This window comes from Cricetulus griseus (genome assembly GCF_003668045.3).
Source record: "Cricetulus griseus strain 17A/GY chromosome 1 unlocalized genomic scaffold, alternate assembly CriGri-PICRH-1.0 chr1_0, whole genome shotgun sequence".
Taxonomy (NCBI): domain Eukaryota; kingdom Metazoa; phylum Chordata; class Mammalia; order Rodentia; family Cricetidae; genus Cricetulus; species Cricetulus griseus.
In genome coordinates this window covers 129,814,269-129,834,077 of record NW_023276806.1, presented here as the reverse complement: position 1 = coordinate 129,834,077, position 19,809 = coordinate 129,814,269, and the positions used below count along the sequence as shown (strand labels likewise).

The following is a 19,809-nucleotide window of genomic DNA, read 5'->3' as shown; positions in this document are numbered from 1 at the left end:
GCTGGATGTTTCACTGGCCTTCAGTATACTGGAGAATCCTGGAGAAGGCTCTAATGCCAGTGATGGAATGGACTTGCCAGTGAGAACAAGGAACTTCCTTCTTCCATTTCCTTTATGTAGGCTACCATCAGAAGGTGTGGCCCAGGGTCTTACCACTTAAAAATATCCATTTAGGGTGGTTCTTCCTACTTCAATGATTTAATTAAGAAAAAACCCTTACAGCTGTACCCAGCTGCTTGGATTTTAATTCTAGGTGTAGTAAAGTTGACAGCCAGGAATAGCCATCACACCACTCTTTGGTTTGTTTTATAGTTTTATCTATTTGTTGTTCTGAGTGACAGGGCCAACTCTAGACTAAGCTGGCCTGGACCTAGTAGAAGTCCAGATGTGTCAGCCTCCTGGATGCTGGGGTTAAAAGCCTCAGCCACTGTGCCCAGTTTTTATTTCTTATTTATTAATGTTTTTAGTTAGCATATAAGATAATGAGTTTCATAGTAACATTTTCCTTTTATTCTTTTGTTTTGCTTTGTTTTTCGTGACAGGGTTTCTCTGTATTGCTTTGGAAGCTGTCCTGTCACTCGCTCTGTAGACCAGGCTGGCCTCGAACTCACATAGATCCTCCTGCCTCTGCCACCGGAGTGCTGGGATTAAAGGTGTACGCCACCAACACCTGGCCTCCTTTTATTTTACTGTGACATGTCATACATACATTTCTACCACACTTTTCCCCACACCTCCTACACCCTCCCCTGCCTCCAAAGAGCCCTCCCTTGCCTTTCACGGCACTAACATTCATTTACTCCCATTTCTCCTTAAAATTTTTTGTTTTGTTTTTCCAAGAAAAGGGTTTCTCTGTATAGCTCTGTCTGTCCTGGAACTCACTCTGTAGACCAGGCTGGCCTCCAACTCAGAGTTGTACTAGCTTCTGCCTCCTGAGTGTTGGGATTAAAGGCCTGTGCCACCACTTCCCGGCAATTGTTTTTAACTAGATAACTAAACCAACCAAAATTCCCAAAGATAAGAGTTAGGTAAACAAAATTTGGCCCGAATAGAACATTCTTTTCAAGCATTTTCAATTTTAGCTTCTTTTTCCCTCAGAAACTAGATTAGTTAACCACAAAAAGGCATTTTAAAATGTAACCAATTTAGAACCAGGTGTGGTGGCACTGAAAGACCCCAACTCAACCCAGCCTGATAGCCACCAGCATTTATTTGAAAATCACTCTGGCCACACACAGCTCTGGGACAAAGAATACATGAAATGGTCGGTCATGAAGACCAGTCTCTGGAAATTGTTATTATTACTAGTTTCTATTATCTTCAACCACTGTCTGGTTTCTAAAAATTGTTATGGGTTACCCTGCTCCAGAGCACCCAAGTTTTGAAAATAAATATAGGTCACCATGTTCCCAGAAAAAACACTAGCTGTCCCATGGCCTTGCAGGTATAAAAACCAAAATAACGTTCCAAGCCCCTCATGGGCAAAATTATAAGTTCAGTTCCCAGCCAATCATTAAATGACTCATGTATGTTATAACCAATCAATATGTTGTCACACTCCTGCCTAGTGACCAAAAAGGTATAAAAAAAACTGTTTGCTTTAGAAGCTCGGGGCCGTTCTCTTCCCAGGGAACGACCCCAACCCATTGGAATAAAATCCTTTTGCTTTTGCATCGGACTTGTGTCCTGTGAGTGACTTTGTGGGGTACATCTCCCAGAGTTGGACTTCACTTTTGGGTCCAACAGCACAAGCTTTTAATCCCAGCACTCAGAAGGTAGAGACAGGTGGATCTTTGAGTTTGAGGCCAGCCTGCTCTACAAAGCAAGTTCGTTACACAGAGACACTTTGAGAAACCCTGTATAGCCAACTTAATAACCAAAACAAACAAGCAAACAGACCTATTACAAGGGGATAAGCACCATTCATCCCAGCACTCAAAAGGCAGAGGGAAGCAGACGTCTCTGAATTTGAGGCAGCCTGATCTATATGTCAAGTTCCCCGGCTGAGTTAAGGAGTTACATTGTAGAAAAAAAAAAGTTACATTGTGGTGGGGCATGGTAGCCCATGCCTTTAATCCCAGCACTCCATCCTCCTGCCTCAGCTTCCCAAGTAGATGTGGTTCCAGATGGATGAGTCACAGTGCCTGGTTTAGCTACAGTTTTAATAATAATGAACACTAAGTCATGTGCATATATTACCTGTAGTCTTCCTAACAATACTATGAAGCAGTAACTATTATCCCCATTTTACAGATGAAGGCAAAACTAGGGTAAGTAGTCCAAATGACCCAGAAGATCACAAAACAATTTGGGGGGTGTGTGCGTGTTAGAGGGTTGGTATTCTGTAGCCCAGGCTGGGGTGTGTGTGTGTGTGTGTGTGTGTGTGTGTGTGTGTGTGTGTGTGTGTGTGTGTTAGAGGATTGGTCTTATGTAGCCCAGGCTGGCATCAAATTCTATGTGGTCAAGGATGACTTTGAACTGAATCTCTTACCTCCAGTTCCCAAGCGCTAGCATTACAAGCTTTCACCATCATGCCTGGTTTTATGAGCACTGAGCTTCAAACCCAGGCCTTCACGTGTACTTCAAAAGCATAACAACTGAGCTATATTCCCAGCCCCAACTCTGGTTTTAGTCACACAGTGTCTCGTGTATGAGGGTGATCCCAGAATTTCCTAGTCCTTGTATAGTCTACTACCCCAATTAATCCTGTTTTATTCATCCTAACTCTTGTCGTTTACACTCAAATTCTCAAAACAGTTTATTTTTTTCTTAATTTCTGTTTTATTAGTGTGGGTGTTTTGCCTGCAGGTAAGTCTGTGCACCACATGCTTGCAGTGCTCCCAGAGCCCAGGAGAGGGCTTTAAAATCCCCCAGGAGTTGGAATTAGACAAATGGGCTGTAGGTGCTGGGAATTAAACCCCTGCACTGAAACAGCAGTAAGTGCAGACGAGTCAGTCACTCTACCAACCGAGCTATATTCCCACGCTGACTCTAAAACGGGTGAGTTTTAGAATAGCTGAGAAGTGCCCAAAGAAGAGAAAGTGCTCAGGCGAAGAGAATTGTGTGTTTAAGCTCTATGTTAGCCCTGGCTGTCCTGGAGCTCACTCTGTAGACCAGGCTGGCCTCGAACTCAACATACATCTTCCTGCCTCTGCCTCCCAAATGCTGGGATTAATGCGTTTCTCCTGGAGAGAACCGAACCTCCGCCGCCCTAAATCGTCTATTCCTAAATAAAAACTTGGGGCTTTAGCACAGGCTACTTCACTGCAACGGCACAAACACAGGCCCGGGGACATTCGCCGTAAATTCGCGTCTCCTTCCGTTGGAGAAGGGAACCCCGGGACGCCGTCTGAGACAGCTGTCGGGGTCAAGGCCACGGCCGGGCGGCTGAAGCCAGGCCGGCCGCGCGTGCTCGCTGGAATCCGTAGCCTTATTTAGGCGGCGGCGTCACCGTCACACCCGGGGCGAGCAGCCGCTCTGCCCGCTAAAGGAAGTCCAGGGCCAGCGCGCCTGACCCGGAAGCACTTGCAGGTCCCGCCCCCTTGGTGCCCGGCTTCCTCCTGCAACAGGCGTGGGTTACGCTCTCGCTCACTCGCTCGCTCTCTTTCCGCCGCCATCTTGGTTCTGCGTCCTCCGCACAGTGAGTGCCGCCGGCCCCTCTGCCCTCCATCCGGACCCATCCTCCTTCGCGGCGAGCCCGGCGGCCCCGGGGGTGTAGTCGGGGGGCGCGGGCGGCTGCGTGGGGCTCGGAGCTCCGGCTCGCCCGTCCGTTCGTCCCCGGGCCTGCGGGCGGAGCGGGGCCTGCGGTCGGGGGCTAGGCAGGAGCGGAGGGAAGGGCAGCGTGCGTGCTGCGCCCGGAGTTGAGGCGTGGGACGCGGGCACCGCTGCGGTGTTAGCCGCGGAGGTCGGGTGCGTCCGTCTGTCCCGGGGAAGGGCTTCGCGGGGATCCCGAGGGAGGACGGGGTCACAGCCTTGGAGCGTCCGTCCTGTGGCCAGAGTGGCACTGATGGCTCCCTGTGCTCTCCCTGCTTTCGGAAGTGATCCGGAGAGTCCCGGGGTCCCCGGCGGAGGGGGGTGCGTGTTAGGACAGGAGGGGACCAGGGCAAGGAGCGTCCGCTGTCTGCTAAGTGAAGGGAGCTCACGGTCGTGTGTCACCGTCACACGCTTTTTCCAGTCGCTTTCGGGGGGGCTGTCTCCCGAGCTCTGTGTACCCCTGGTTTGCTTTGGGGGGGCTGTCTCCCGAGCTCTGTGTACCCCTGGTTTGCTTTGGGGGCTGTCTCCCGAGCTCTGTGTACCCCTGGTTTGCTTTGGGGGGCAGTCTCCTGAGCTCTGTGTACCCCTGGTTTGCTTTGGGGGCGCTGTCTCCCGAGCTCTGTATCCCTGGTTTGTTTTGGGGGGCTGTATCCTGGGCTGTGTGTATTGTATCCCTCGTTTGTTTTCTAACCGGCTTAATGCAGGTTTTTTTCAGAATGCTTGACCCTGGGCCGGGCAGGTGAATTCACCCCAGTTAATTCTGGCTTCCTGTTTGTTCCCTTCAGAAATGCCTGGTGAAGCCACTGAAACCGTCCCTGCTACCGAGCAGGAGTTGCCACAACCTCAGGCTGAGACAGGTAGGTGCCCATTAGCTCTCTTGTTCGTTAAAACTGAACCTAGAGCCATTTGGTGGGTACAGGTGACAAATACGTTTCTGCCTTTGGAGTTCGCTGACTTTTTAAATAATTTTTTTTTAATGGAGTTGTAGCTTTAGATTTTTAACTGCTTTCTTGCCAGGGACCGGGGAACTCCTTAGGGGATGAGAATAAGATATTGTATCTTTAAAGTTCTGGATGGGTTCCCTGGCTTGCTTTGTCAGTTATACCAGCTTCTTGAAAAACTCGTCTGTGGAATCTACGCATCATATAGGAAACCTGAGCAGGGCAGGGGCCTGGGTGGTTCTGATCTGTTGCAACTAGGGGGCAAGAGGCAAGCCAAGGAGACCTGAGCTTTGGTAAAGTTCTGGCCAGCAAGTTGCGTCGAGGTTTTAGATAGCCGGGATTGGCACCGAGCCTTTCATCACATGTCTGAATGACGAGAGCCCCAGCCTAGGCTGGTTAACTTGGGAATGCTCCAAAACTTGTAGTGTACTGGGGTATTTCCATCCTATGGAACCCAAAGCTGAAATAAGTAATTGTAGTTTTGAACTGAAATAGAATGTGAAGATAGGCTTGAATCCTGGCAAACACGTTTTCAGAGGAAGCTTGAAAGATTGTGAAATGGTCTTGTGGAGGCAGTTCTACAGGACTAAATGACGGGTGTCTTTTTTTTAGGGGTGTCTTAAGAATGTGCCCTCTACTTTGTTTTTAATGGAATGTTCTTTGTTACTTAAAGGGCAGTTTCTGTTGTCCTTTGGACTTAAAGTTGTTTGTACTTAGAAGTCTTAAAGTCCTTCCTTCCCACCTGTCTGACTGTAGCAGCTGAGGGGATTAGTCCAGCTGCCAGGCCAGAAAGGACATGAGTGCCCAGACCTGGGGAATGGGCAGTAGGGGAAAGGAATGGCCTTGGAGGATCTGCAACTTCAGGACTAAACCAGAGTTAAATTCTGTTTTACAAATGTGGAGGCTGAAATTTACATGAATTTAGAATATTCTGGTTCCAGCTTTAAAATTTCTTATTTCTGGCTTCTTTTTGGTTTTTCGAGACAGGGTTTATCTGTGTAGCTATGGAGCCTATCCTGGCACTCCCTCTGTAGAAAGTCTGAGCTTGCACATTAGGTATGGAAGGCATACCCATGGTGCCTGTGACTGGAGTGAATTAGACAGTAGTAAATCGGCATTGGCTGTGCTATAAAAGCAAGTGGTGTGGAGCTTAATCCTACCTTTAAGTCCAGTAAAACATTCCATGTTTTAAATTCTAGTTAGCATGGTTAGACGTATTTACATTATAATTAGAAGGCTTTGGCCTACCAATTCTGCCAGAAAGACTAGTCCAGCCACCCACCTCCTTGTCCTGTAAGAATTTGGGAATAAACTGGTTGAGTGATTTGTGAGATTGGGTGCTGTAGACTGTTTTGTTATTATTTCCTCACCCTTCTAGGTATTTGTCGTTTGTTTATTCCTTGTAATGCAGTGTTATCTGAAGTGGCAGAGCCTCCCTCCCTTTAGGAATCTTTTCAGTGCCAAACAGTGGCTTGCCTTGATTGAGGGGTGGGAGCCTGTGTATTTTTATTATTACTATAATTTATAATTATCTTCTAAAGTATGTCTTAACAGTGTTAGTTTCGTGATGTAATTCCTACCTTGCCCCTCCTTGGGTCCTAATTAATTTGAGTTACAGTGTCCGAAGAGCCAATCTTGCTGAAAGGGGGGTAGCGTGTGGTATGTACACCACTTCTGGTTGAGACCTGGTGTTTAATGTTTGAAATTGAATGTTGAAGAGGTTTCAGCTGTAATAGAACTGAGTTAGGATAGGTATACTCTTTAGACTCCTCGTTAACTGCTCAGAAAGATTGGGCCAAGTGTGGTGGCATACCTCTTTAATGCTGGCAGAGATAGAGACCAGTAGACTCCTTTCTGAGTTCCCGGTCACCTGGGGGCTACACAGTGAGGCCCTGTCTAAAAACAGAATATTGGGAATCAAGTCAGTTTTGTGAAGGAAGGCATGTGCTTGGGCCACTCCAGGTTGGTGGGTAGTGACATGAGCCTCTAGTCCCAGCTATTTGGGAAACTGAGGCAGGAGGATTGTAAATTAAAGGCCAGCCTAAGGGTGGGACTGTGTCAAAGAGAGGGCTGTGGTAATAGTGACCTTGCCTGTCATGTGTGAAGCCCTAGGCTTAATCCCCAGTAGCAGAAGGAGGGTGTGGGCCTGTGCTCCCCATTTAGAGATGAGCTAGTCTTAGACTATTTGCCCCACCTTAAAATGGTTTGTTTTTGTAGAACTCGGGAAATGTGGGAAACAAGGAGGTAGTCCACTTAATCACTGAAATATGTACAGGGAAAGTTGATACTGCTTGTCACCTTTTTCTAATCCTGTGTGGTGACCTTCATTCTCTGATTCAAACCTCCGTTGTTTTGAGCATGTTACCAACTTGGGCTGCACAAACTCACCTTTTCCCCTCCCTTTATCTCCTTTTTTATTTTGGTTTTTATTTTTGCTTTTCTCCAGCTGTGCTTCCTATGTCTTCAGCCTTGAATGTTACTGCTGCTTTAGGGCAGCCTGGACTTCCCCCTCCTTGCTCCCTGGCCTCCCAACAGAGCCCTCTAGTAACGGCTAATCAGCCTTCCCCATTCCCTTCGTCTAGTATTTCCTCAGCCCCTTTTGAAGTTCCCTTTCCCCAGCCCTCTTCTGACACAGCTGTACCTCTGGGAGCTGCCCCTCATACTCCAACTTTCCTACCACACCTGATAGGGCCTCCTATCTCCCCAGCTGCCTTAGCTTTGGCCTCTCCCATGATAGGTGCAGCTCAGAAAGGTGCCCGGTCCTCTTCAGCCCCGTTGTCTCTGGTTGCAGTGGCTCCCCACTCAGTTCAGAAGACTCACCCTCCTGCCTCACCTTCATCAATTTCTGTGGCATCTATTGCTTCCTTAGAACCAAAGTCCTCTGCTAGTCAAGTTCCCTGTCAGGTATTCCCAAATATGAAAGATGCTGCCCCAAGTCCTCCAGGTGTAGTCGGTATTTTTCCTTCCTCTCCTGAAACCTCACTGGCCTGTGTTCCACCTGGACTAGCATCCTGTCCTCAGACACTATCCATCACTCCAACTGTCACTTCTCCAGTCAAGGTCATCCCCATTTCCTCAGCCCTGATGCCACAAAATACGCTAAGCCCTAACCTAAAGAGACCTGATAGTAGTTTCCTTGCTCAGAACACTGTGGCTCCCAACGTCCTCCCAGTAGCCCCCACTTCTCTGTGCTCACATGTTCCATCTTCACATCGAAGTTCTTCAGATTCTCCTATCCAACCTTTACGTCAGTCAGGTCCTGGTGCTCTGTCAGACCCTACAGTGAGTGATGCCATTTCTGTAGATCATTCTGCTGTTGAGGCCTCTTGTCCATCTGAGAGGTCTGTCATTCCCCACCTTTCTTCTTTCCAGACAGGCTTCCTTCCCTCCAGACACGAGCTGGTTGCTGATTCTGTGGCAGCTCTTTCAGTGGGGGCTTCAGCTTCTACCCCAGCTCCGTCTGTTGGCAAAGGCACCCCTGCTCTTACTAGTGTACTCTGCAGCCCTCCTAGCTCCTCAGCTGTAGCTACTACATTATCTCCTACAGCCTCTCTCATTCCCAAAGGTTCTTCTAATGCCACCCATCAGCCTTTGGTGCCTCCAATTCCTACTTCTCAAAAAACTGACTTGAAAGAAACCCCAGTCTCAGGTGTTGGAGCCATCCAACCTGCTATGGATAACCCTTCCACCATTTCTGTTGCACCTGCCACTTGTGTGTCTCCTTCAGTTTCGTCAGGTAAAGACCCAGCTACTATCTCACTTGTAGCACCTGCTGTTTACAAGCAGTTTCCTGCTCCTCCAGTATCACCTACTCTAGGCCTACCGGCCACTGAAGGCCTTAAAAATCTCCCCACTCCAGTATTGGTAAATGTAGGAGCCCCTGTTTCTCCAGCCCAGGCTGGACGCCCTGCCAGAAGAGACCCCACTCTACTACCCTTGTCCCTGACAGTGCAAAAAGAGATTCCTTCTCCTCAGAGTGCCTCCCCTGTGGAGGAGCTTGCCCCTATAGTGAAGGCGGCCATTGCTAGTAGTTCTTCCCCCAGTACTGATGCCTCAGCTGCAATTGTCAGGGCAGACCCTGTCAGCCTGTCTCCCAAACATTCTGTCACTGCCCCAACGATGGCTCCGGGTTTCTTAGAGTCTTGTGATCCTGAAGAGCTGGCTCCTAGAGCTGCCAAAGGCACCTCTCCTGCCACATCCACCACTTCACCTCTTGTTCCTTTAGCCTCTGAAGGTTGTCCTATGGTTCCATCTATGGCTTTTCCCCTCGAGTCTGTTCCCTTTCATGCCCCTCCCCCAGCTGGGATTTCTTTTTCCGGTGCAAAGAAAGGTGATGGTGTTTCCTCTGTGGCATCCCTGCCCTCCTCTCCTGAAGGGCACCCTGAAGACTTGGGTGCTTCTGTGTCTTCGAAAGGAACTCTGGCTCATCCAGCTGGTTGTCCATCTTTGGAGACAGGTGTGTCTCCTCAGACTAAAGGGCCTTCTCCCAAGAAGGACTCTGCTCTGCCAGGTGTTTCTCCTGCAGATCTGTCTCTTTCTACACCTGAGGCTTCCTTCCTTCCTGGGGCTAGTCTTTCTTTTCAAGGCCCTAAAGACCCACTTAACCTTTCTCCCATTCCTCCGTCCTCCAGAGGGGCCTCTGCTGCCCCGACTGAGACTTCTGTGTCCCCCCAAAAGACCCCAGCAACCTCATTCCTCAAAGATGCCCACACTGTCCCAGCAGAAATTCCTCTTTCCCCCCAAAAGACCACAGATACTATAGCTTCCAAACTGGACTCAGTAACCCAGCCCCACAGTGTGCCCCCAATTGTACCAGATGTGACTCCCTTGTCTCCCAAAAAGACGCCAACAACTCCAGTTTCCAAAGATACTTCAGCAGCCCTATGGCTCGAGAGTGTCCCGGCTGTGACTTCCTTGCCTCCCCAAAAGGTACCTACAGCCCCATCTCTTACTGGAACCCCCATTGTTCCTACTGAGAGTTCCTTGTCCCTGAAAAATGCCCCAGCAACTGCAACCCTCAAAGAGACTTTAGCAGCCTCACCTCCCAAAGTTGCCACTATCCCAGCTGTGACTTCTCTCTCCCCAGAAAAGACTCCAAAATCAATATCCCCTAAGGGTGCCCCAGATAAGCCCTCCAAAAAGGCTCCTGTAGCTTCCAGAGTGTCGCCACCCAAGTTCCCCACAGAGGCTCCATGTGTACCAGCTGTGGCTCCTCCCTCTCCACCAAAGCCTACAGCAACTGAGGCAATCAGTGAGGTTCTAACAGGCCCATATTCCCCCAAAGGGGCCCCTGCTACCCTAGCTGAGGGTCCTTCCTCCCCTAAAAGGGCTTCAAAAACTGCAGCTCCCAAAGAAACTCCACCCGAGGGGGTCACAGCTGTGCCACTAGAAATAACTCCCTCCCCAAAAAAGACCTCAAAAACTATAGCCCCCAATGAACATGCAACCTCATTCTCTAAAAAGTCACCCAAAAATGCAGCCCCCAAAGAAACTCCAACCCCTTCAGACAGTGTAACCACTGCATCACTGGAGATTCCTCCTGTACCTAAAAAAGCCCCCAAAACTGCAACCCCCAAAGAAACTCTAGCAACCCCGTCTGTAGGGATCACAGCTGTGCCACTGGAGATTTCTCCCTCCCCCAAAAAGGCAGCATCCCCCAATGAAAATTCAGCTCCATCCCCAAAAAAGTCTCCCAAGATTACAGCTCCCAAAGAAACTCCAACCCCACCTTCTAAAGGAGTCACCACTGCTTCCCTGGAGATTCCTCCTTCCCCCAAAAAGGCTCCCAAAACTGCAGCTCAGAAACAGGTTTCTGTGACCCCATCTCCCAAAGGTGCCCCTGCTACCTCAGCTGAGAGTCCTGCCTCTCCTAAAACTGCAGCCCCCAAAGAAGCTCCAGCAGCCCCATCTCCAGAAGGCAGCTCGGCTGTACCTCTACAGATTGCTCCCTCCCCTAAAAAGGCTCCCAAAGAAAATTCAGCAAAGTCATCCCCTAAAAAGACGCCCAAAACTGCAGACCCCAAAGAAACTCCAATTACCTCTTCTGAAGGGGTCACCACTGCACCACTGGAAATTACTCCTTCCCCCAAAAAGGCCTCCAAAACTGCAGCTCCCAAAAAAACTCCAGCAACCCCATCTCCCGAAGGCAGCCCAGCTCTGCCACTAGAGATTACTCCCTCCCCCCAAAAGATCTCAAAAACAGCAGCACCCAAGGAAACTTCAGCAGTGTTGTCCCCCAAGAAGTCCCCCAAAACTGCAGCCCCCAAAGAAACTCCAGTCACATCTTCTGAAGAGGTCACAACTGCACCACAACAGATTTCTCCTTCCCCTCCAACTGCAGCCCCCAAACAGGTTTCTGTGACCCCATCTCCCAAAGGTGCCCCTGCTACCTCAGCTGAGAGTCCTGCCTCTCCTAAAACTGCAGCCCCCAAAGAAGCTCCAGCAGCCCCATCTCCGGAAGGCAGCTCGGCTGTGCCTCTACAGATTGCTCCCTCCCCTAAAAAGGCTCCCAAAGAAAATTCAGCAAAGTCATCCCCTAAAAAGACGCCCAAAACTGCAGACCCCAAAGAAACTCCAATTACCTCTTCTGAAGGGGTCACCACTGCACCACTGGAAATTACTCCTTCCCCCAAAAAGGCCTCCAAAACTGCAGCTCCCAAAAAAACTCCAGCAACCCCATCTCCCGAAGGCAGCCCAGCTCTGCCACTAGAGATTACTCCCTCCCCCCAAAAGATCTCAAAAACAGCAGCACCCAAGGAAACTTCAGCAGTGTTGTCCCCCAAGAAGTCCCCCAAAACTGCAGCCCCCAAAGAAACTCCAGTCACATCTTCTGAAGAGGTCACAACTGCACCACAACAGATTTCTCCTTCCCCTCCAACTGCAGCCCCCAAACAGGTTCCTGTGACCCCATCTCCCAAAGGTGCCCCTGCTACTTTAGCTGAGAGTCCTGCTTCCCCGCAACAGGCCCCCAAAACTGTAGCCCCCAAAGAAACCTTGGCAACTCCACACCCCCAAAGGACCTCCAAAACAGCAGCCCCCAAAGAAACTCCAGCAATCCTAACTCCCGAAGGCGTAACAGCTGTGACACTGGGAACCCCTCCCTCCCCCCAAAAGGCCTCAAAAATTGCAAGTTCCAAAGAAACTTCAGCGATGTCATCCCCTCAAAGGTCCTCCAAAACAGCATCCCCATCGTCTAAAGGGGTTGTAGTTGTGCCACCTGAGGCTGCTCTGTCCCCCAGAAAGGCCCCTAAGATGTCAGGCCCCAAGGAAACGCCCACAGTCCCATCTCTTGAAGGGGTCACAGCTGGGCCACCAGAGATTTCTTCATCTCCCAAAAAGGCCCCCAAAATGGCAGGCCCCAAAGAAACGCTGGTAACCCCATCCTCCAAAAAGCTCCCCCAAACTGTAGGCCCTAAAGAAATTCCAGCAAAACCTCCCTCCCCCAAAAAGACCTCAAAAACTGCAGCTGCAGCCCCCAAGGAAACTTCAACTCCATCTTCTAAAGGAGTCACTGCTGTACCACTAGAAACTGATTCCTTTCCCCAAAAGGCCACTAAAACAGCAGGACCTAAAGAAGCACCAGCAGTGTCCCCTGAAGGGGTCACCACTGCACAGAAGAATCCTCCCACCCCCTTGAAGGCCTCAGCAACTCCAGCCTCCAGAGCCATTCCTGCTGACACACAGGGGGCTGCTGTCTCCTCCTCCCGTAAGAAGGCCCCAGTGCCTGTAGCTCTCACAGAGGCTCCAGCAGCCCTGTCCCCCAGTGGTGTCCCAGCTGTGATTCCTCCCTCTCCCTCAAAGAGTCCCAAAACACCATCATCTAAAAAGGCACCAAGAACTTCAGCCCCTACGGAATTTCCAGCAAATCCTTTTCTTGAAGTTGTCACCACTTCACTGCCAGAAATGGCTCCTTCTCTGCAAAAGACCCCGGCAACTGCAGCCTCCAAGGAGGATTCAGTAACCCCAGCTGCTCCTATCTACACCAAAAAGGCCCCAGCTCCCTCATGTCCTGAAAGGGCCCCCAATGCCCCAGTAACAGTAGCTCCAAGAGAGGCCTCCCCAGTGCCATCTCCTAAAAAGGCCCCTGTAACTGAGACTTCCAAAGAGATTTCAACAAGTCCATCTCCCAAAGTGACCCCTACTATCTCTTCTGTGGCTCCTATCTCCCCAAAAGAGGCACCAGCAGTCTCAGCCTCCCAGAAGGCTCCAGCCCCCAAGGAAACCTCAGAGTCTTCCACCTCCAAAGGAGTTCTTTCCCCCACAGTTAACTCTCCTTCAGCTCCAAAGAAGGCCCTATCCTCCAGCAGGGCCTCTGCTCTCCCAGCTGTGACTCTTCCCTCTCTTAAAGAGGCTCCCATTCTCTCACCCATCACTCCTTCCCCTAAAGACTCTCCTACTTCCCCAGTGTCAGCCACATGTAGCACAGGGACTGTTAGCCCTCAGGTGTCTGAAAAGCTCCCGGCAAAGAAAGATCCTACAACTCTCAAAGAGGTACTTGCAACACCCACTCCAGAAAGTGCATTGGCCATCACTGCTCCCATTCAAAAAGGCTTAAGAGCCAAGAACTTGACTTCACCTCCTAAGTGCTCAGATCCCTCTGCTAAGAAAGATACCAAGGGCCCTCTTTCTGCAGTAGCTCTAGCCCCTCTGACAGACCCTGTTGAGAAAGACTCTTCAAAAACTACAAAAGCTCTTCCTGATAGCTCTACAAAAGGCAAAGATTGTCTTCATTCCCCAAAGGGTCCTGTGAGTGCTTCTCCTGGGTCTCAGGTAGCTACCCCTTTGGCAGCAGTTAGCTCTAACAAAGCCCATCCTGAAGCAGGGTCAGCATCTGTGCTTCCAAGGCCTACCCCACCAGCTTCCCTGACTCTTGCTCCCTCCCCAGTCCCCCCTCTGCTTCCTAAACAGCCATTTCTTCAGCCCTCACCTGGGTCAGTGCTGGAATCAGCCTCTAAGCTCCCAGCCCCTGCTGATGAGGATGAGCTGCCGCCTCTGATTCCCCCCGAAGCAGTCTCTGGGGGAGTGCCTTTCCAGCCGGTCCTCATCAACATGTCCACCCCTAAACCTGCTGGGATCCCTGCCCCAGCCCCCTCTGCCAAGCAGCCTGTTCTGAAGGACAACAAGGGTATTTGCCTTGGTTTGCTGTGTGCATGGTGTGTTGCCCACACCCCTCTAGGGGCTGCCCACCAATACTAACTAGGATGCGTCGCTTTGTATAGTATGTCTGCTTGAGGGTGGGCATAGTACATAGTGTAGAAGCTCTAGGAATATGGAACTAAATCTTGGTTTCTGTCATCTCAGATAATAATCTGTGTCTTGTGTACATCGATCCAGGCTAAGCCCTGGACCTAACCATCCTTTTTGGCCTAACTGAGCTGATAGTGAAAACCAAGACCTACCAGGCCTTTAATTTCACTCTAATTCTGACTGCATCACTAACCTTGTCCCTGGGCCTGGAGTTTGCTAAATAAATATATGGGAGGTCTGGAAGCTGTCTCTTTTGTTTTACACTTTAGACTTAGTAACTACCAGTTGCCCAGGGACTTCCTTTTCTTAAAAATGTAGAACCTGTTTTTCCTGAGAATGGTGTGGTGTCTGCTTTCCTCCCCTTTGAGTAGAATTGACTGGTGCTTGGCCTTTCGGTTGAAGGAAAGTTGAGATACGTGAATTGTATTGGGAGTGGGGGGATCATGGGTCTGTGTCTAATCGAGGTGAGAACTGTAAGCTTAATAACACGGGGGCTTTCCAGAGATAGGTTAAATTTTGTCAGTGAGTCACTTGAAAGGCAGAATGTGTGTGTGTGCACAGCTGCTTCTGACTTCCCAACCCACTTAGGGTTCTCACTTAATTTATCAAAAGATGCCTTTTGTCTCAATGTTTTGGAATTACATTGGTGTTGGTGCCAAGAAATGAAGGCCTTAAGAGAAAGGTGGCAGTTACTACACATAAGCTACCTAGCTGTGTCTGGTGACTGTCCACATCTCTAAGACTGGTTCTTCGGTGGAGTCCTATAAGTTGGAGACCTCAGGCTGAGTCATGGAAGCCAGTTGACTTACATTTATTTAGCTTTGTAAGGCCTTGCGTAGAACAGAGATAGCTAGTTCATTCAGTCACGCTATGATGAGATATCACTTCTTAAAATTCCACTGTTGAAAGTAATAAAAGTTATCTGTCATCTTAGGATCTGGAACAGAGTCAGACAGTGATGAATCAGTACCAGAGCTCGAGGAACAGGACTCCACACAGACAACCACACAACAAGCCCAGGTACGTGTTCTCTTAACTTACAGACAAGTATGGTGGCCAGTACTTATAATCTCAGCACTTTGAAGGCTGAGGCAGAAATGTTGAAAGTTCAAGGTCTGGGGAACCAAGACTGGTTGTAACAGACATAACTATGGGAACAATGAATCTTTGTAAAGCAAACCACATGGAAACAAGCATCCTGAACTTTGGGTCTGTTTCGCTCAAAATTCTGTTTTCTTAGCTGGCAGCAGCAGCTGAAATCGATGAAGAGCCAGTCAGTAAAGCAAAACAGAGTCGGAGTGAAAAGAAGGCAAGGAAGGTAAGATGAAGTTATAATTGAGGATTGGAGATCTAGGGTGCTTCATACTTAAAATTCCAGCACTTGGGACACTGGGGCAGAAGGATTTAAGCTGTAAGGGCAGCTGTGTAGCAAATTTAGAGCTAGTTTAGGGTACATGAGACTGTCTTCCCCCAAAACAGGCATCTGTGGTTACAACTCTTGGTAAATTGCTACAGCTAAAAATACTCAACTGGTCTTTCCTGCTATAACTTCAACCCAGTAAAGTAGGTCTGTGGATGTTGAATGTGGTGGTGTTACTTTTCTAAAGTTAAAAACATAATGTTCTTTTCTCTTCTTTAGGCTATGTCCAAACTGGGTCTTCGACAGGTTACAGGGGTTACTAGAGTCACTATCCGGAAATCCAAAAATATCCTCTTCGTCATCACAAAACCAGATGTCTACAAGAGCCCAGCTTCAGACACCTACATAGTTTTTGGAGAGGCCAAGGTTAGTGACGTTTCAGGTGATGTGCTCAGGACCAGATAGACTTTACTGTTATCAGATAGACTTTCTTGCAGTTGCAGATGTTGAGCCCGTTCTCATACGGTTGGGACGCCAAAACACTTTAGACACCGCTAAAGTGAGGGCAAATATACTCTATTAACAAAACAGTGCATCGCCTAAGGTGCAATTTACTTGTGTCTGTTCTCTGCCCTGAAGATTGAAGATTTGTCTCAGCAAGCACAGTTAGCAGCTGCTGAGAAATTCAAAGTTCAAGGTGAAGCTGTTTCAAACATTCAGGAAAACACTCAGACTCCAACCGTACAAGAGGAGAGCGAGGAGGAAGAGGTATGCCACAAAATCTTGTGAACTTTTATTTAACTTGTTTATGTTGGCAGATTTTGCTCCAAACACTACTGGAGTTATTCTTCATTAAGACTCTCCTCTCTCCCCTGACTTTAGGTTGATGAAACAGGTGTAGAAGTTAAGGACATAGAATTGGTCATGTCACAAGCAAATGTATCGAGAGCAAAGGCAGTCCGAGCCCTGAAAAACAACAGTAATGATATTGTAAATGCTATTATGGTAAGTGACTGGTCCCTGTTCTTTACCTCCTGCACTCTGTTGTGTGCTGTGACAGTCGGTTGGGAGGCTTCATCCCAAAGCCTGAGATGCCTTAGATTATAGTGACCTGAGTCCTATAATGCCTATAAATGCCCTTAATTGTCTTTTTCCCCTTTTACAGGAATTAACGATGTAACTGACAGCAAGGATGTTTCCCTTCTGCCACCCCACCCCCTTTTTGGTGTTTCAAAAGTGGAACTACAGCTTGGTTTGAAATTTGTACTGTTTCTATCACTAATAAAGTTATGGCTTCTTGTTGGATGGACTCAGTAGGTGCTTGGTCTTTTCCAGATGTGTTCCTAAAGCCATCAAAGTGATTAGAATTAATTAGAATTGATTTAAAGCACTGGGCCTGGCCGGGCAGTGGTGGCACATGCCTTTAAAACACACACACACACACACACACACACACACACACACACACACACACACAGTGGCACATGCCTTTAAAACACACACACACACACACACACACACAACACACACACACACACACACACACCACACACACCACACACACCACACACACCCCAGGCAGTGGTGGCACATGCCTTTAAAACACACACACACACACACACACACACACACACACACAACCACACACACCCCAGGCAAATCTGAGTTTGAGACCAGCCTGGTCTACAGAGCTAGTTCCAGGACAGCCAGAACTACACAGAGAAACCCTGTCTTGAAAAGCCAAAACAGGTAGGGAGAGTGACTAGCTTTTTGTTGGTAGAACTAAATTTAAACATCTTAAATAGGTGTATAGTGTTTGTCACATCAGTTCTGAACTTGTCGCCAACCTTCTCCCTCGTCCTCCTCCATATACACTGGCTTCTAAACTCTGACCACATTGAAGAACTTCCCAGAAATTTTTCTTTTAAATTTATCAATTTTTATTTTGAGTGTTTTATCTGCGTGTCTGTCTGTGCACCACTTGCTTGCAATGCCTGGTAAGATGATAAGAGGATGTCTGATCTGGACCTGGAGTTACAGGGAATAGAATCTGGGTCCTCTGAAAGAGCAGTCTACCCTTGAAAATACTACTGAATGTGCTGTACACATTATATTCTGTGATCTTTTCCTTTGGTTTTATGAGGCTGGCTTCAAACTCAAGGTGATCCTCTTTGCATCTGGCAGCTCTCTGCCTCTGTAATCTCTGGCTTTAATTCTGTAACATTCTATGTTGTGTGATCTAAGAGTTCACATCAAAATTACTATGGGGATAAAGGGGCTGGAAAGTGATGGCACTCTGGGAGGCAGAGGTAGGTGGAGTTCAAGGCCAATCTGGTCTACACAGTAAATTCCAGGCCACCCAGGACTATGCAGAGAAACCTGGTGTGGGCCAGGAGGTGGAGGTGCTGTAGCCAACTATATACACATAGCTTCTGAGCTTGTTACTTAGCAAACACCGCCATTGTGAGAAGACAAAAGGATACCCATACATATTTCAGGCATAACACTGACTACATCAACTTCTTGGTTATGTGAATTATCAATTTTTTTTAAAGTATGTTGGGAGGGGGTGGTGTTTAAATTTGTGCATGTAGGAAAAGGCATTGGATTCATTCAACTCAAGTGTGTGAAATTCTCCCTCTTAAGCCTTCGAAGTACTGGAATTATTTTACTGCTTGAACCGACCAACCCAAAAGGTTTTGTCTTTTTGAGTTTCACTTTGTAAACCCAGGCTGGCCTCCAACTCCCAGCAATCCGAGTCATTAGGGTTAGGTTTTTTTTTTTTTTTTTTTTTTTTTTTTGAAGTGGTTCCCACTTGGCCGCCCTGGAAGTCAATTCGTAAACCAGGCTGACTTCAAACTGTCACCCAGATACTGGGATTAAAGATGTGCTGGCCAGGCAGTGGTGGCACAAATGTTTAATTCCAGCTCTTGGGAGGCAGAGGCTAGTGGATTTCTGTAAGTTGGAGGTCAGCCTGGTCTACAGAGTGAGTTCTAGGACAGCCAGAGATACACAGAGAAACCCTGTCTTGAGAAAAAAATGTCCACCATGTCCTGTGTTTTATTTTTTTAAGATTTTATTAATGTATACAACATTCTGCTTCCATGTATATCTGCACACCAGAAGAGGGCACCAGGTCTCATAACGGATGGTTGTGAGCCACCATGTGATTGCTGGGACCTCTGGAAGAGCAGTCAGTGCTCTTAACCCTTGAGCCATCTCTCCAGCCCCCCGTGTTTTATTTTTGAGACGGGGTCTCTCACTGAACCTGGTAAACATGAATTTGGGTAGGATAGCTGGCCACCAAGCCCCAAGGATACTGTCACTGCCTCCTTAGGACTCAGGTTGCAAACAGACACTGCTTCACCTGAACCTAAGTCATCATTCCTAACGTGGCAAGCACTTTACGAACTGAGCCACCTCTTAGCCTCCTATAATTTTTTTCTATGTAATAGACTTAAAGAGTATATGTGCTCTTAAAGGTTATACTTGAGCTCAATGATAGAGTCCCCGATGATGTTTAGGAGTTGAATTAAGGGAAGAAATGGAAACACTAACCCCTTACTCTGGCTGTCTGTATGAGTCTGAGCCTTTGTCTCCCTATTTAGTTGAACAATTAGAAAACATCACATGGGATAGGATGGGGGTGGCTGTTCCGGACAGGGTTTTTCTGTCCTGGAACTCAATCTGTACCTGACTGGCCTTGAACTCACAGAGATCCGCCTACCTCTGCCTCCCGAGTGCTGGGATTAAAGGCATGCACCACCACTGCCTGCCAGGAATGAAGTATACTTATGCAAACACCTTTAGCAGAATTTAACAAGGGACTGAGTAACTGACTCCAACTGACAGGCAATGTCTGAAAAACATTGAGCATGCATGGTAGGTATTCATTTTATAAAGTAGCTACCCATCTGTGTGCTGTTTTAGGCAAACGATTATCACAGCACACATGAATTACTCATGGGACAGGGAAGAGTATATGAATTTAAATCAAAACTATGTATTAACTTGGGTTGTAAAAGTTGATTTCATGGGAAATGCAAGGCAAGTAAGGTTGGTTACATTGTCCTCTTAAGGGTAGGTTGAAAGGCTGAGTACAGTACAATAGCAGTTAAGTTTTAGTTAAGTGACCTCAAGGTGTTTTAAGTATGGTTGTAAGGTCCAGCAAAAGTTCGTTTTCCGGGCAGGGTGACACACCCCAGCACTAGGGAGCCAGAGGCAGGTAGATCTCTGCGTTCTAGGTCTGCTTGCTGGGCAGTGGTGACACATGCCTTTAATCCCAGCACTAGGGAGAAAGAGGCAGGTAGATCTCTGTGAGTTCTAGGTCAGCTTGGTCTGCAAAACTACACAGAAACCCTGTCTCAAAAAAAAAAAAGTCTCAGTAATTTGTTGTGTTTTTCAAGGCAGAGATTCCAGCTATCCTGGAACTCACTCTAGACCAGGCTGGCCTCAAACTCTAAAAGAGATCCTGTCTCTGCCTCTCAAGTGCTGGCTGGTATTAAAGGT

At 48.1% G+C, this 19,809-nt stretch overlaps 2 protein-coding genes across 4 annotated transcripts; both read left to right on the top strand.

Annotated features, from left to right (window-relative positions):
* Window positions 1–3,518: 3,518 nt before the first annotated feature.
* On the top strand, window positions 3,519–16,613 carry LOC100762735 (nascent polypeptide-associated complex subunit alpha). Of its 2 annotated transcripts, none has more exons than XM_027392750.2 (8): window positions 3,519–3,640; window positions 4,539–4,610; window positions 14,875–14,960; window positions 15,181–15,258; window positions 15,580–15,726; window positions 15,940–16,068; window positions 16,183–16,305; window positions 16,466–16,610. In XM_027392750.2, the coding sequence occupies exons 2-8, from the start codon at window positions 4,541–4,543 to the stop codon at window positions 16,478–16,480; spliced, it is 648 nt and encodes a 215-aa protein (XP_027248551.1). In that variant the 5' UTR covers window positions 3,519–3,640; window positions 4,539–4,540; the 3' UTR covers window positions 16,481–16,610. The 2 variants fall into 2 exon arrangements, with proteins under 2 accessions (XP_027248551.1, XP_027248552.1); XM_027392751.2 differs by lacking the exon at window positions 3,519–3,640 and adding an exon at window positions 3,837–3,909 and having other exon boundaries at window positions 16,466–16,613.
* On the top strand, window positions 5,547–14,868 carry LOC118239501 (nascent polypeptide-associated complex subunit alpha, muscle-specific form-like). Of its 2 annotated transcripts, XM_035451134.1 has the most exons (2): window positions 5,547–10,502; window positions 11,046–14,868. In XM_035451134.1, the coding sequence occupies exons 1-2, from the start codon at window positions 7,053–7,055 to the stop codon at window positions 13,887–13,889; spliced, it is 6,294 nt and encodes a 2,097-aa protein (XP_035307025.1). In that variant the 5' UTR covers window positions 5,547–7,052; the 3' UTR covers window positions 13,890–14,868. The 2 variants fall into 2 exon arrangements, with proteins under 2 accessions (XP_035307025.1, XP_035307024.1); XM_035451133.1 differs by having other exon boundaries at window positions 5,547–14,868.
* Window positions 16,614–19,809: the final 3,196 nt, after the last annotated feature.

Bases quoted from the DNA above. Each gene is read 5' to 3' on its own strand.
- LOC100762735 (XM_027392751.2), top strand. From the start codon at position 4,541: ATGCCTGGTGAAGCCACTGAAACCGTCCCTGCTACCGAGCAGGAGTTG. The intron at 4,611-14,874 runs GTAGGTGCCCAT...CTGTCATCTTAG, and splicing joins ACAACCTCAGGCTGAGACAG to GATCTGGAACAGAGTCAGAC. The intron at 15,727-15,939 runs GTTAGTGACGTT...TCTGCCCTGAAG, and splicing joins TAGTTTTTGGAGAGGCCAAG to ATTGAAGATTTGTCTCAGCA.
- LOC118239501 (XM_035451133.1), top strand. From the start codon at position 7,053: ATGTTACCAACTTGGGCTGCACAAACTCACCTTTTCCCCTCCCTTTAT.